General features: G+C 37.4%; 1 protein-coding gene across 1 annotated transcript; it reads left to right on the top strand.

The window, feature by feature from the left end:
- Window positions 1–1,537: 1,537 nt before the first annotated feature.
- Window positions 1,538–14,170, top strand: stil (STIL centriolar assembly protein). Its single transcript, XM_056448358.1, has 16 exons — window positions 1,538–1,803; window positions 2,051–2,137; window positions 2,225–2,332; window positions 3,924–4,039; window positions 4,158–4,339; window positions 6,381–6,622; window positions 6,697–6,780; window positions 6,938–7,024; window positions 7,266–7,413; window positions 7,718–7,827; window positions 7,948–9,079; window positions 9,156–9,288; window positions 9,378–9,579; window positions 9,906–10,050; window positions 10,130–10,419; window positions 12,697–14,170. The coding sequence occupies exons 2-16, from the start codon at window positions 2,052–2,054 to the stop codon at window positions 13,415–13,417; spliced, it is 3,786 nt and encodes a 1,261-aa protein (XP_056304333.1). The 5' UTR covers window positions 1,538–1,803; window position 2,051; the 3' UTR covers window positions 13,418–14,170.
- Window positions 14,171–14,422: the final 252 nt, after the last annotated feature.

A 14,422-nucleotide genomic window follows, 5' to 3' on the forward strand; every position in this document is an offset into this window, starting at 1 on the left:
TTCCAAGAGCACTAAGCAGCCGCTTACCTTACTTATTAGTTAAATCTGTACCTGCATATATCTATTGTATAATCTTATTCTTCACATAACAGATATATCAATGTTGATCAATGAATGTAGCAAAATATAAATATGTAAAAAAAAATAATTCTTTCAAATTTTCAAATTTAAGTCAAATATTGTTATGAAGCATTGTTTATTTTAACAATACATTGTGTGTTTTATTATTATAGATTATATGTCGTATATGTCAGGGTTGATAATTTAATGTAACTAATAGAACATTAATAAATTAATAAGACTTTTAATGTTGATCAAAAATATTTTATATGTATAATGCTTTATTATAAAGTGCTGTTTATTAATATGTTAAATTATTATATAACTATTGTATTTTATTGTAAATTTAAATCTTATATATTATATTAATGTTGATCATTAAATTTAGTAAAATATTTAAAATATAAACAAATCTACTTTACCAGTTTCAATATAAATAACATGTTACTATGAATTGTTTTTTAATAAATATAATCCATAAATCATATCTGTTGATGCTGTTCATTATATGTATTAATAAGATAAAAAGAATAACATTTTATTGTTATTTTATAAATATATTTTGTTGTATTGCATATTATTTTATTGTACATGAGATTATGATATTGATTTAATAATCTAAATAACTAAACAAATCATAATGATTTAAATGTTATATTTTTGTGTATTTTATTGTTATACTATATAACATATCTGTCGATCTTCATTAATATTTTCATAAAATAAAATATTAATAAAATAAATTAAAATAAAAAACATCTGTAATATCTGGCGCAGTAGGTAGTGCTGTCGCCTCACAGCAAGAAGGTCGCTGGTTTAAGCCTCGACTGGGTCAGTTGGCGTTTCTGTGTGGAGTTTGCATGTTCTCCCCGTGTTCGTGTGGGTTTCCTCCGTGTGCTCCGGTTTCCCCCACAGTCCAAAGACATGTGGTACAGGTGAGTTGGGTAGGCTAAATTGTCCGTAGTGTATGAGTGTGAATGAGTGTGTGTGGATGTTTCCCAGAGATGGGTTGCAGCTGGAAGGGCATCCGCTGTGTAAAACATATGCTGGATAAGTTGGCGGTTCATTCCCCTGTGGCAACCCCAGATTAATAAAGGGACTAAGCCGAAAAGAAAATGAATGAATGAATGAATGAATGCATAAAATATTTGTATGATGCATTGTTATTTAAAAGTTATAGTTTATTATTTATTTAATATTATATTTTACACAATATTAATAATAATATTAGTTTGTATTGGTCAATGAATCAATGTAGAATATTTATTAAATGCATTTTATTATAAAGTATGGTTAAATAAAAAATATATATTCTCACGCTATCTATTCCAGCCATTCAAAACCACTCCGAGGGCAAGCAGCGACCGGCTCCTTTATTCTGATTGGTCGAGAGCCCCTCGCAAGTCTATTTCTATTGGCTGAGCCGCCCAGCAGCAGCGCCCCGCCATTGGAACCTGGAAACAGCGCCACAATTTATTTTCGAGTTGTTGCGTTTGTTGAATGCGCTCGTCTTGTATTTCATTGTTTATTAACAACAACCGGTATTTCTCCGTTTTCTGGCACGCCAAACGGGTTAAATTATTAACCCAGGAGTCATTAGACGCGTCTTGGCGCGGTTAAAACCGCTCGAGAGTCTGGGAGGACAGTTTTAACATATTTGTGGTTCATATTCACGCTCACACCCGTAAGAGGTTCGATTAAAACACGACGAAGGCATGAGCAAACCGTCCAAACAACCTGCAGGTAAGAGTTTACACATCATTACATTAACGTATTTATAAGCATATCTGAAATGTGCGTGATTGGTTTAATGTTTCTTGTAGTAACACACGTTAGCATGGAAGCTAAGTCACCGAACCTGCCAAACTTACCTCTGAAAAAGTTACGTTTGGATAACTTATCTAAGATGTTTTGAATAGGCATTGTTTTACGGTTATTATGGATATATTCAAGTCGCGTTCAGTTTATTAAATAGTCGTATTCTCAACAGGATGAACCGTGTACAAGTGGATTTTAAAGGGTTGCCAGCCCACATTTTGGAGAACAGCATTGCAGCAGAAAGCCTTCAATACATTAGGTAACGTTAACGAATTCAAATGCATTTTGTCTAACTAAGTCACTATGTGAGTTCATTAAAAGTAATGACTTTGCATATTTTTTAAAGGTCATCAGACAATGTTCTCACTCCATTGACATTTCCAAAATCTAAAGTGTCTCTATGGGATCCATCTGCTAATGGTGATGTTGTGAGTCTGCATTTCTCTTATTACAGGTTAGTCTTTCAAATATATTTCTTTAAATGGTTTTGTTGAACCATTTGCTTTAGGGCTGCACTATATTGGAGAAATTCTTGCTTTCCTGTTGTTGTTTTTTTTGTACGTATTTTAATACAATGTAATTATAAATGCAATATCAACTATTCACCTCATCTATTTAAATGATTTAGATTGATTATAATGCTTTTGTAAACAATATATTGTGCAGCCCTTTTTTTTTTTTTTTTTACACACAGACACCCTAACAAAAAGTGTTACATTTATTGTCATATAATTACGTTTATACAGTTATGATGAATTCATGTTCTAGGAATATATGTTTAGCTTTATTGCATCATAGAGTGATGTGTGTGTATCTGTTGCAAAGAAATTTAGTTTCTGTTTAGCCAATTATTAATTAAAAATACATTTTCCATGAATTTGTATCATGACTATTATATCATTTTTCTTTTTTATGTCTTGCATACAGATGAAAACATTAACATGATCCTTGAAAATGAAACAAATATCATGCTGGGTTATTAGTAGGGCCAGACGGAATCTGCGGACATTTTTTGCTGTTTTTGCAGAGAATTTTCTAAATAATCTGCGGATTTATGTGGAATTATTTTTGGAGTATCCTAACTAAAACGTAATGTATGAAATTAAATAAAAGTTAAAAAGCTATTATTTTTTTTATGTTTACAATGCAAATCCAATTATATCCACTTATTCGGTAAACAAAGTCTCTCATATAATATCTCTACTAAAAGAGAGAACACATTACTTTAAATCAAATGAACACTTTCTTATTAGTCAATAATATCACTGAAATTAATAAAAAAATGGAATAAATGTACATTTACACACTCAATGGTGGATTAAAAATCTGCGGATTTCTGCGCATTCAGATTTCGTGTGGGTCTAGTCATTAGTTGCGATTGTTGTAAAATTTAACACTAAAGTAAAGTTTAACTTTTTTGCAAAAATTCATAAGACTGGTACATAATCACAAGGATTTTGTCAAGTATTTGGCTCCAATACCATGGCACTAGAAATGCAAAAGTTCTGGGGTAGATTCCCAACAAAAGAACTAATAAAATGTGAGTCTTCAGTGCAAGTGGTTCTAGATAATCATAAATGAATTGTTTTCAAAAGTAGAAAATAAGCAGTATCTCTTCTAAATATAATAACTCTTGTATATCTTGTAAATACTATTTTAAGCAGTGCATTTATTGCATCTTCTGTACACAAATATTTTAATGTAAATAATAATTTTATTGTAATAGAAAATGTCGTCTCAAGGCATATCTGGCACAGCTTCCAATCATCATCAATGTAATGCAAACGTGTGACGTCTAGTTGCATTTTGAGAGGAGCTCAGGTATGTGACTCGAAGGTTGTGCCATACCAGTGCGTTTGACGCAGTCTTAACAGAGCAGGGTCACGTGACTCTACACACGGTAGGGAAAGTAACTGAAAAAATTGACCTGGAAAAATTAGATCAATTATAGGTTCTGAATGTCGCTTTCAATTACTTTTTCGATGAATCGCCCAGCCCTACTAAAAATATTTTTGAGATCGTAATTTTACAATTTTGTCTTTCAGAAATCCGAGACTCTTACTGGTAGAAAAAGCATTGCGTCTGGCTCACCGTCATGCTAGACAGACCAACAAGCCTCGATTTTTCTGTTTTCTGATTGGGACACTTGCAGTAGACAGTGGTGAGTATATAGCATTTTTCTGAGAAGTTCTACATATAAACATCCTGTAATCCTTATCATTTTATATTTTAATGTACTGTGTGCTAAGTTTACTGTAAAAGATTTTGCTTCTTTCCAGATGAGGAAGGTGTGACGATAACCCTGGATCGTTTTGATCCGGGTAGAGAGCAGACGGGATGTCTTGGAAAAACACCAACCGCTCTGCTCCCTGGAGACATCCTTGTGCCATGTGTATTCGAAGCCCAGCGTGCAATTGGCAGCACTGTACACTCGAGCGAGGATTTGAACATCTCGTTTAAGGTAGTTGATCTGAGAATTGCTGGCAGCACATGTTTAGGATCTAACGGCTGGGGCACGTTCCTCTTGTCGCTATGGCAATCTATTGTGGCATAATAGTTATCAACATCACCCTGTAACCTGTCAGTAACAGCTGCCCTGATTGTGAAACTGAGTTCCTTAGAGACAGGTGATTAGAAGTGTGTGCACCGCTTCCATCTGCCACGGTTTCCCAATGTGCTTTCCACAGTGCCTAATTTAAACTGAATGTTTGTAGTAATTTAAGACTTTTTTTAAGACTCAGACACTGGGTGCAAATAGATAACACAAAAACACTGCAAAAGGAATATAAATTAAACGGTAAAAACAAATACTTGTAGTAAATTTAAGAGAAAGAATACAAAAATTACTATAAACAAATAAGGGCAATCATTTTTCTTTTTTATTCACCATGAATGCAGTAAATTTTACAAAAAATGGCAGTATTTTTTTTATTTATTTTATTTTAGTATTTAACCATGTCAAGTTAATTGAAATCATAAAACGTATTTGATAATTGAAACACATTCTTAAGGATACATTTTATAGGAAAACATTGTACCATTTAAAAAAAAAAAAAAAGAAGTTCATGTTTTTCAAGTTAAAGTACATTTTTCCTCAAACTTGCCAAACAGGGATGCACCAATACCATTTTTTGGGATCTGATCGTGATACCAAAATTCTGATATTCTTTAGTTCTGGTGATAAAAGGTGTAGGCCTACTGTATATGACAGACACACAATCTAACTAAAACATGAAACTAGGCTACATTATTTGAGCATTTGTTATGACATTGATATGATCTGTTGTGGTCCAGCGTTTCCTTTAATTAAGATTTTTGTATGAAATCTGTAATAGGCCACCAGTATTGACCCTAATTGTTGGTGAAATAACCTGCCTTTTTAGCAAAGCCTGATGTATCACTCGGACTAAACTAAACTGTCTGAAATAAACATTTCCTTTTCTGTTAATGGCAGTCTGTATTGTGCCCGTCAGTTTTACTTTTATTAATTTAATCAACTACTTTGACCACAATGAGCCAGGCTTTACAAATTATTTGCAGCACTGAAAGTATTCGGAATAATAAACTCAGTCGGAGGGATGAGAGAACTGAAACTCATTGTGAGAATAATTTTGCAGAGCGTCACATGTTGCGTCTGCACAGCCGGTGCGTGAATGAAGCGCTTGATGCATCACTGAGACAGAGCGCAGCCCTCCGATATCTGCGGACATTTTCACTGAGCAGCACAAAGGGAAGGAATCAATGCGTTGAGGATCTGTCCAATGTATTATTGAGCTTTTCCTAATTTAAAGGTACAGGTAGGCCTACTTTGTGTGTAAAAAGCAGGTAATAACCCGCTCTACTCCAGTGTTGCGAATGCGATCTGCTGATCTAACAGACACAGTGCAACATGATTTAGAAATTGCAGCCCACAGAAATGAACTCCTTGCTGCAGGTCAAAATGAACCCTTTTAATGCTAAACTAAATGCATTTCTCCACTGATTATTTAAATTAACAGGAACAAAAAGTCTAGGAGAGGTTTTTTTGTGTTGTCATGAACGCGACACAGTTTGAATTGTGAATGAATGGTGAAAGATTGACAGGCACAGTGACGGGAAGCGCTGAAATGAACAGGAATTTAAGCACTTGAATATTCATCTGTGCTTCACATTAAACTATAGAATGGCTTCAGAACATTTGGGATATAGGAGGCATACATGACAACCTTCTAGTGCTTTATACTAGGCTACCTTTATGGCTTTTGTTGGCTTATTACATAGAATATAGCACACACGCATGATTGGATTTGGCTTGGTCCCGATCTACCCGATCCAGCAAAAATATGCAGTTTCGAACCGATATCCGATTCAAGTATCGGGACGGTGCATCCCTATTGCCAAATACTTTCACATTGCATGGTATACATTAAAAAAATAAATAATTGTATGTATGTATGTATGTATGTGTGTGTGTGTATGTATGCTAGGCTTTTACATAATGTTCATTCCGGGTCTCTTTGTAGATGCTTCAACATTTCTGCTGCAGTAAAGAGTTGCTGGAGTTGTCCAAACTCCTCACCTTGCGTGCTCAACTCAGCTGTTCTGAGAACATGGACAGGCTTACCTTTGACCTGTCCTGGGCTGCTGTGACTTTGGCTTGCACGCTAGATGCTGTCCCTATTAGGGCTGTGCCCGTCATCCCTACTGCACTGGCCAGGAACCTCAGTAGCCTTTCAGGTGTGACCCAAAACAACAGGAAACGTGGGTAAGGAAGCACTTCTGTTTGAATGGATGACCACATTTAGTCTTTGTGTTTTAAAATGTGCTGTTCTGGCTCAGGTTTCTCACCATGGATCAGACCAGGAAGCTTCTCCTCATACTTGAATCTGATCCCAAGGCTTACACTCTCCCTCTAGTTGGAATGTAAGAACTTTTATTGTTTAGAAACAGTCACTTTCTTGCTGCTTTGATCTGTTTTTAACCAGTTGGAAAGATTTACAATTCAGCTCTGTAAATTATGCGTTTGGAGTCCTGCAAGATGTTCAGAGAAAGTGTGTAACAGTTGTTCTCATGTGGACAGATGGTTGAGTGGGGTTACACACATCCATAATCCCCTGGTGTGGGCGTGGTGTTTGAGGTACCTGCACAGCTCCTCCCTCCAAGACAAGTGAGTGGCCCATCCATCTGCTACCAGCACTTTGAGAGTGAAATCTATAAAAAATCTTTCTATTATATTTTTTATTAAAAGTTGTTGAAAAGCAATTTTATTATTGCTTAAATTATTTTAACACATTTATGTTTAAGTAAATTATATCTCTTCCTTGTGTTGCTAGAAGTTTTGTTGAATCTGAAACATTTTATTTTTTAACTCTTGGTGACGTTTGTATCTGATAACTGGGGTTTTCCAGAGTTTTGTCAGAGGAAGGCACTTTCCTGGTGGTCCTGTATTCCCTGACTCATCGAGATCCGGAGTTTTACCAGTGTAAGCCAAGCACTGGCCAGCAGCAACTGGGCTTTCAGCTGCTCACAAGCAGAGAGTCAATCACACTTTATAAGGTCAGTCTGTCTAGGCCTTCGTTGTCAGTTTATCAAATGCTAATTTGTCAAGACTATCGTCCTCTCCTTATACAACTTGACTGCCAATGTGATTTGTTTTTTGTAAAATAATTCTTCTTTTGTGTTAAACCAGATTTTTAGACATTATTTTTAAAGCAAAGTGTGTTTTTTTTGTTTTGTTTTTTCTCTCCCTAATTGATCTGAAGATTTTTGGTTATTTTTGGTTTAGTTATTGTACTGTACATATGAGTGTTTGTGTTGGTTTATTTGTTAACATGTAGTGATGTTTTTTTTTCCAATACAGAATGTTGAGCCTTCAGAAGGACGACCTTTACAATTTGAGCTCAGCTCTGAGAATCAAAATCAGGAAACTGTGTTGTTTGAGGAAGTGCTCTCACAGTCTGTGTTAACAGGGTACTGTCTTTATATTTCTCTAAATGTGTTGACATTTACATTTGGCTGTTCAGTGTATCTGACAGAATACAATATAACCAAATGCATGTTGAAAAATAACTTTATGCTTTATTCTTTCAGGATGACTCATGCAGTAGCATCTGCTACTGCTCAGAATAAGCTGTCTATCAGTGATCATGACTCAGGTGTAGAAGATGAAGACCTCTCTCCTCGACCATCTCCAAACCCTCATCCTGTTAGTCAGCAGACTAAACGTGTTCATCCTTCAGTACCAGAGCTCTCCATGGTTTTAGATGGCAGCTTTTTGGATGGGAGTGTTGTTAATACTCAAGGCTCAACTCTCCTTCCTCATAACCAATCAAATGTTCATAGGAGAAACAGTAGCCCTGCCCACCAGGGTCTCTCTGTACTGAGACCTCCAGAACAGGGAAGTGTTCCTGGACCCCCTTCAATCCGAAGACCACTAACTCCCATTCTTTCTCAGCCAAAGAACAAGTTACATCCTAATCCATCACAACAAACACCACAACACAGTGCTAGTCAAAAATCCCTGACCTCAATGAGAAGATCAAGAGAAGGCTCTTCAGCATCATCAGTATCATCTTCATCCTCTTCCTCAACAAAGAATGCTTCACCCAATAGCTCTTTTCATCAACAAAGGCAGCGTTTATCTCAGGGTTTCCCAAACAAACCCCAGCTGATTTATTCCGGACCTCTAACATCAGGTCACTGCAGTCCCAAAAAGAGTTCATCAGTGCCTAGCCAGACCCCTGTCCCTCATCCATCCCAACAGAGAATCTTCCATAGCACCCCAACTGTCAATCCTTGCAACTGCTGCACCAACCATCCCAGCCTTGCTCCCTTATTTCAAAACAACACCTGGCAAGGGACACCAGGGTATCCCACTGTTTACAATCCTTGTGCATTTCATTGCAGCCCTGAGACTGTCCCACCTGGGGATCACTGCCTCTCACCATCTCGACAGTCTTTGGGATGTCGTGTGTCTCCAACCAAAAGTCCTGTTTGCCATCCCACTATTCCAACTCACTACTCTCCATCATCTGGTTCATGTGTCCCCACAATAATCTCCAATAAAGGTTTGGTTGAGCAAACCCCTTCCTGTCAAGCTCAGTGCTGCCAAGCCCAGGGTAGCAAAGTACCCTGCTTAGACACCCCTATGGGTCTCCTTCCTGCTGATGCCTACAGGATGCTCATAGATCAAGAGCGCCAGCTAAAACTACTTCAACTCCAGGTGTGTATTAGAAATGGTAATTAATAGGCTATGATTGATTCACCATCTCCTGTTGTTAATAAACTTTGCTCAACAGATTCAAAAACTCCTTGAGTCTCAAAGCAAGGCTCCTCGGGTATCACGTGAGCATGATGCTCAGCTGCAAAGACCCAGTCAGGTGCCAGCATCTCCACCTAAACGCACAAGTGTCAGTATAGCTGTAGGAACAGGTACTTGGATTGGAGATATCATATTGTTGAATTCTTTATCATCTTGCATTCTTTTCAATATGACATTCTTGTCCCTGTTTAATATTTAGGGGCTAGTTTGTTTTGGAGCACTCCTCAAGAAATATCCATACATGAGGCCTCAAGTCTGGAATGGCAAACTGAGACTGAGCCAAAGTCTGGGTGTCAAAATGACAGCACAGTCACTTCCAGAGTCAGATCTGAAAGTGTATGTCATTACTCAGAAGAGAACAGTCCAGGATCTCCTCAGCATCCAACATCTCCACAACACAAGTAATAAGCTTTGTTTTTTCATAAGCCAAGAGAAAACCATTTCTTTTCCTGGAAAGCCAGTGCTTTCAAGTGGTTTTATCTTAATCCCCAATTAAACACTTTTTGAACCATCTAATCAAGGTCTTAAGACTCACTTGAAACTTGTGTGCAAGTTGTGTCGGAGCTACAATCTGCAGTACATTTACCTTCCAGGATTAGTATTGTACTTGGCTGTCTTAAACCACATTTTTAAGTCCACCATACCTGATTTGGCAAATGGTGTAGTATTTGCTTTTGTTTATTAGTCATTGTTTGGCCTATATTGTAATTTTTATTTGTCTTGGCAGCACGTCGTCTGGTTTTGGAGTCCAAGTGTTTCAGAGTCCGGTGTTGGGAGAGAGTGCAAGCATGTATTATCACTCTCAGTCACAAAGCAAAGATCTGTCTGAAAACAGAGAAATTGACAACCCAAGATTTTACCACGAGCTGTTGGTATGGCCCATCTACTATATTTTTTGTTGTAAAATACAAGTATGTTAAAACCAACTTAACAATTTAATTCCTGCTTCAGGGTCAGGTGCAAAGCCGTCTGCAAGACTCTGTAATTGTGGAAGAAAAGGTAGAGCAAGACCAACAGAGTGTCCCGAAAAGACAAAGTCTGTCCCCTGTTGGCCATCAAACGAGGAAACCACAGACAACTTCTTCCATTCCCCAGTCTCAAAAAACAAAGCAGGCATCTAGTCCACCAAATCAGGACCGTGTCTTAAGTGCAACGTTAAAACAACTCCAACAGTTTGGGGTGAACATAGACTTGGACGCTTCCCAGGAAAAAACAACACGTGCTACTGTGGAGAGTGCTAGGTAAAGACACACTCGTTGTATTTCTTTATCAGTGCATTTTAAAGGGTCATTTCCTGCAAAAATGAAAATTATGTTATTACCAGGTGTCCACGGGTTCTTAAATAGTATTATAAGTTGATAAATCAATTACGAGAAGTTTAAGACCCTTAAAAGTTATTAAAAAGTCTTAATCGCGTTTTTACAAGGTCTTAAATTTTGTTCAAGCGTTCAAAGTGTTTGACTCCAAAAAAGCAAAAATCTATTTATTTTCCTTCTAATATTAACAACAGCGTGCTCGATCCATGCGATTTGGTTCAGGCCAGGGCATGTCCGGTCAAGCTCCTCCGTCCGGGTGATGTCACATAATTTGCAACAAACGCGAGAAGGTGATGTGACACGCTCCACATGTAGCTAAACCATAGAGCGAAACAGAAGTCAAATAGGGAAATGTAAGCTTGCGTACAGTTTAAACAGTGGCTGAAGTCTGTCGCTGAAAACAACCACGTAATTTATTCTGTCAAGCTTTGTTTCTTTCGAGGTTATCTGACTTCAGTTTGCAGGGTTGTGCTCCATTGATTTATTTAATTACAACTGTTTATCAACAACTGTTTAAGTTAAAGGTTTGATACTGATTAGAACTTAGAAGTGGTAAAGAGGTCTTAAAATATTCTGAGGTCTTTAAAAAGTCTTAAAAAGGTATTGAAATTACCTTTAGGATTCCTGCATATACCCTGTATTAATTACTAGCTAATGGCATTCCAAACCCCTGAGACCTTGTGGAACACAAATTAAGATAATTTAGATGAAATTTGAGAGCTCTCTCAACCTTTATAGACAGCAAGGTTCCTGAAAAAATGGCAGAAAACATTATACATACCTCATGTCTTTAAGGGTTCAATCTGAACATTGTCAGGCTATGAGAATACTTTTGTGTCCACAAACGTAACAACAGTTTCTTCTCAGTGTCAGTATAGGGTGTACATTCATGTGCCATGCTTGGTTTACCCTTTGACATATAGTCTTGAATGTGCCTGTGCTTTGCTTCAAACTGAGGAAGTTCTGTGCAGACATCTGGGGTATACATCAGTGCACAGTGCTCATGAATATGCACAATATACTGACACTGAGGAGAAACTGTTGCGCAACAAAATGTTCTCGTAGCTCCATAATATATACACTATCTGACAAAAGTCTTGTCGTCGATCCTAGTTGTAAGAGCAACAAATAATAATTTAACAACTTCTAGTTGATCATTCGGAAAAGTGGCAGAAGGTAAATTTTTCTGATGAATCATCTGTTGAAATGCATCCTAATCATCACAAATGTTGCAGCAGACCTTTTGGAACCCGCATGGACCCAAGATACTCCTAGAAATTAGTTTGGTGAAGGAAAAATCATGGTTTGGGGTTACAATCAGTATGGGGGCATGCGAGAGATCTGCAGAGTGGATGGCAACATCATCAGCCTGAGGTATCAAGACATTTGTGCTGCCCATTACATTACAAACCACAGGAGAGGGCAAATTCTTCAGCAGGATAGCGCTTCTCATACCTCATCCTTCACATGAAAGTTTCTGAAAGCAAAGAAGGTCATGGTGTCTAGGATTGGCCAGCCCAGTCACCAGAAGTATGAATATCATTAAGCATGTCTGTAAGATGGAGGAGGCATTGAAGATGAATTCAAAGAATCTTGATAAACTCTTGGAGTCCTGCAAGAACACTTTCTTTGTCGTTCCAGATTACTTTAAGTTATTTGAGTGATTGCAGAGATGTATGGATGCAGTCCTCCAAGCTCATGGGAGTCATACACAATATTAATTCTTTATCTACTGCACCATGACTTTATATTCTGTACTAGACATTATTTCTGTTAAGTGACAAGACTTTTGTCTAAGCAAAGTCAGACCTAACTGTTATAATTAAATAATTAAAAATCAAGGCATTATTTTGGTAATGACCTTTGCCTTTCATATAAGCCACTTGTTAAACAAAATGGTCAACTAGAAGTCAAGTTATTATTTGTTGTTCCTAAAACTTGGATAGGCGACAAGACTTTTGTCAGGCAGTGTACTATCAAACCACTGAAAGAATCTGGTCTGTTTTGTTTTGTTTGTTTTTTTTCTGGACATCGAATGAGTCTGGAACCTTGTTGTATATGGAGGATGATTGAGCTCTTTGTGTTCTGAATATGAATGAAGGTCTCAGGGGTTTTAACGACATGGGAGTGAGTAATTAAAAAAATAATTTTTGAATGAATAAACAAAGGGCTTTGTTTCTAATGCATTTTTTTCCCCTTCAGTACCCTTGCCTGCATAAACCCTGAAGCAGTGATTCCAAGACTAGCTCTTTCCGAACCAGTGGGTGCCAGCATTTGGGGGCCAAGTGGCAGTGTAGACCTTAGTCTTGAGGCCAATGCCATTGCACTGAAGTACCTAAGCGACTCACAACTTTCAAGACTCTCAATGGGCAGTCAGTCCTCTAGCCCACATCCAGACCCCAGTGCAATTCTCCTGAGAAGACCAGCAGTGGAAAAGAGCAATGTTGGACTCAGTATCCTGTCCCCCAGCAATATGTCCTTAGCTACCTGTAAATACATGAAGAAATATGGACTGATTGAAGGAGAAACCAGCAGTGAGGAAGAGCAGGAGGACCACATCCTTGTAGACTCTGCTCTTGGGTGTTCAGTACAACATGAAACATCTAAAACAATCAGCCTTAGGCAAGAACGTGAAGAACAAAACACAGCCGTTCTAAAAAACATAACAAACAAGCCAGTCGTCAATCTCCGTACATCTATTGACTCTCAAGAGCAGTTAATGCAAGACTTGAGGCCTAAAATGCAGCTGCTTTTGCGTGGTGGGACAAACCCAGAGAAGGAGAATGCCACAAATAGAGGTCTGATTCAACGCAGGTCCTTGCTTACTGAAAACCAGAGGACACAAGAAGTCGTGGAGCCTCAGGGGTCGGTGGGAAATTTCCTGGATCTGAGTAGGTTACGGCAGCTCCCCAAGCTCTTTTAAAATGCATCATGGGTGTTTTCCTTATCGGGTCGTTTCTGTGCATCAGGGATTTGAGGGATTAATGCATTCCTCAAATGTTTGTTTACATGGTATACCATGATTTTATTTTATTTTTTAATTGCGCTTTTCATTTAAAGCTTTTACGTATGTTTTAATGTCTTTAACTTTGTCTTGTTTTGTCAAACCCAAAGGCACCTTAAAGGGATAGTTTGCCCACAAGTGAAAATTTACTCACTTTTTATTCTCTTTCAAAGTTTTTAAATTTTTTATGAGTTTCTTTATTCTCTTGAACACAAAAGAGGATATTTGGAAGAAATCTGAAGACCGGTAATCATTGACTTCCATAGTAGGAAAAACAAATACTATGGAAGTCAATGTTTACAGGTTTTCAAGGTTTTTCTTTTTTCTTCAAAATCATCTTTCGTTCGTTTTTTATATTTTGTGCTCCACAAAAGAAAAAAAACTCAAAGGTTTAAAAACTATTTAAATTGTGTGAACTATCCCTTTAACAGGTGCTGTTTCCTTTCATGTGGAAATATTTTTCTTCACCTGATGACTCCTTATGTGTCAATAACTAAGTGCCTTGTATGAAGTGATTCACTTAAGGCAGTATTGTGGTTTTGTACTATATTTAAACACTTGTGTTTTGGCATTACTTAATGTTTGTGAAGTTGGTGCAAACATTTCTACGTTTTTTATGACTTTATGTACATGTAGGTGTCTTATAAATAAATTACATATTCTTTTATATAACTTTTTGTGAGTTTCCCCCTTCTGTCCTTCACAATCTTGAAACATCTCAGATATGTCAGCTATAATTAGCAGGTAAATATGTCACTTGGCAAACACGCCTTGTGACAAAGCTTCATACATTTACGTAAAAGGTATCAAGGAATCATAATTGATGTAAGCTATAGGTTTACCACCTAGAAACCGCATGCCAATGCACTAAACACCGCATGGAGTGGCTTAGCAACCACAATGGCAAATGTTCTTGTGGTGGTC

This window comes from Danio aesculapii, chromosome 22, assembly GCF_903798145.1.
Source record: "Danio aesculapii chromosome 22, fDanAes4.1, whole genome shotgun sequence".
Taxonomy (NCBI): Eukaryota; Metazoa; Chordata; class Actinopteri; order Cypriniformes; family Danionidae; genus Danio; species Danio aesculapii.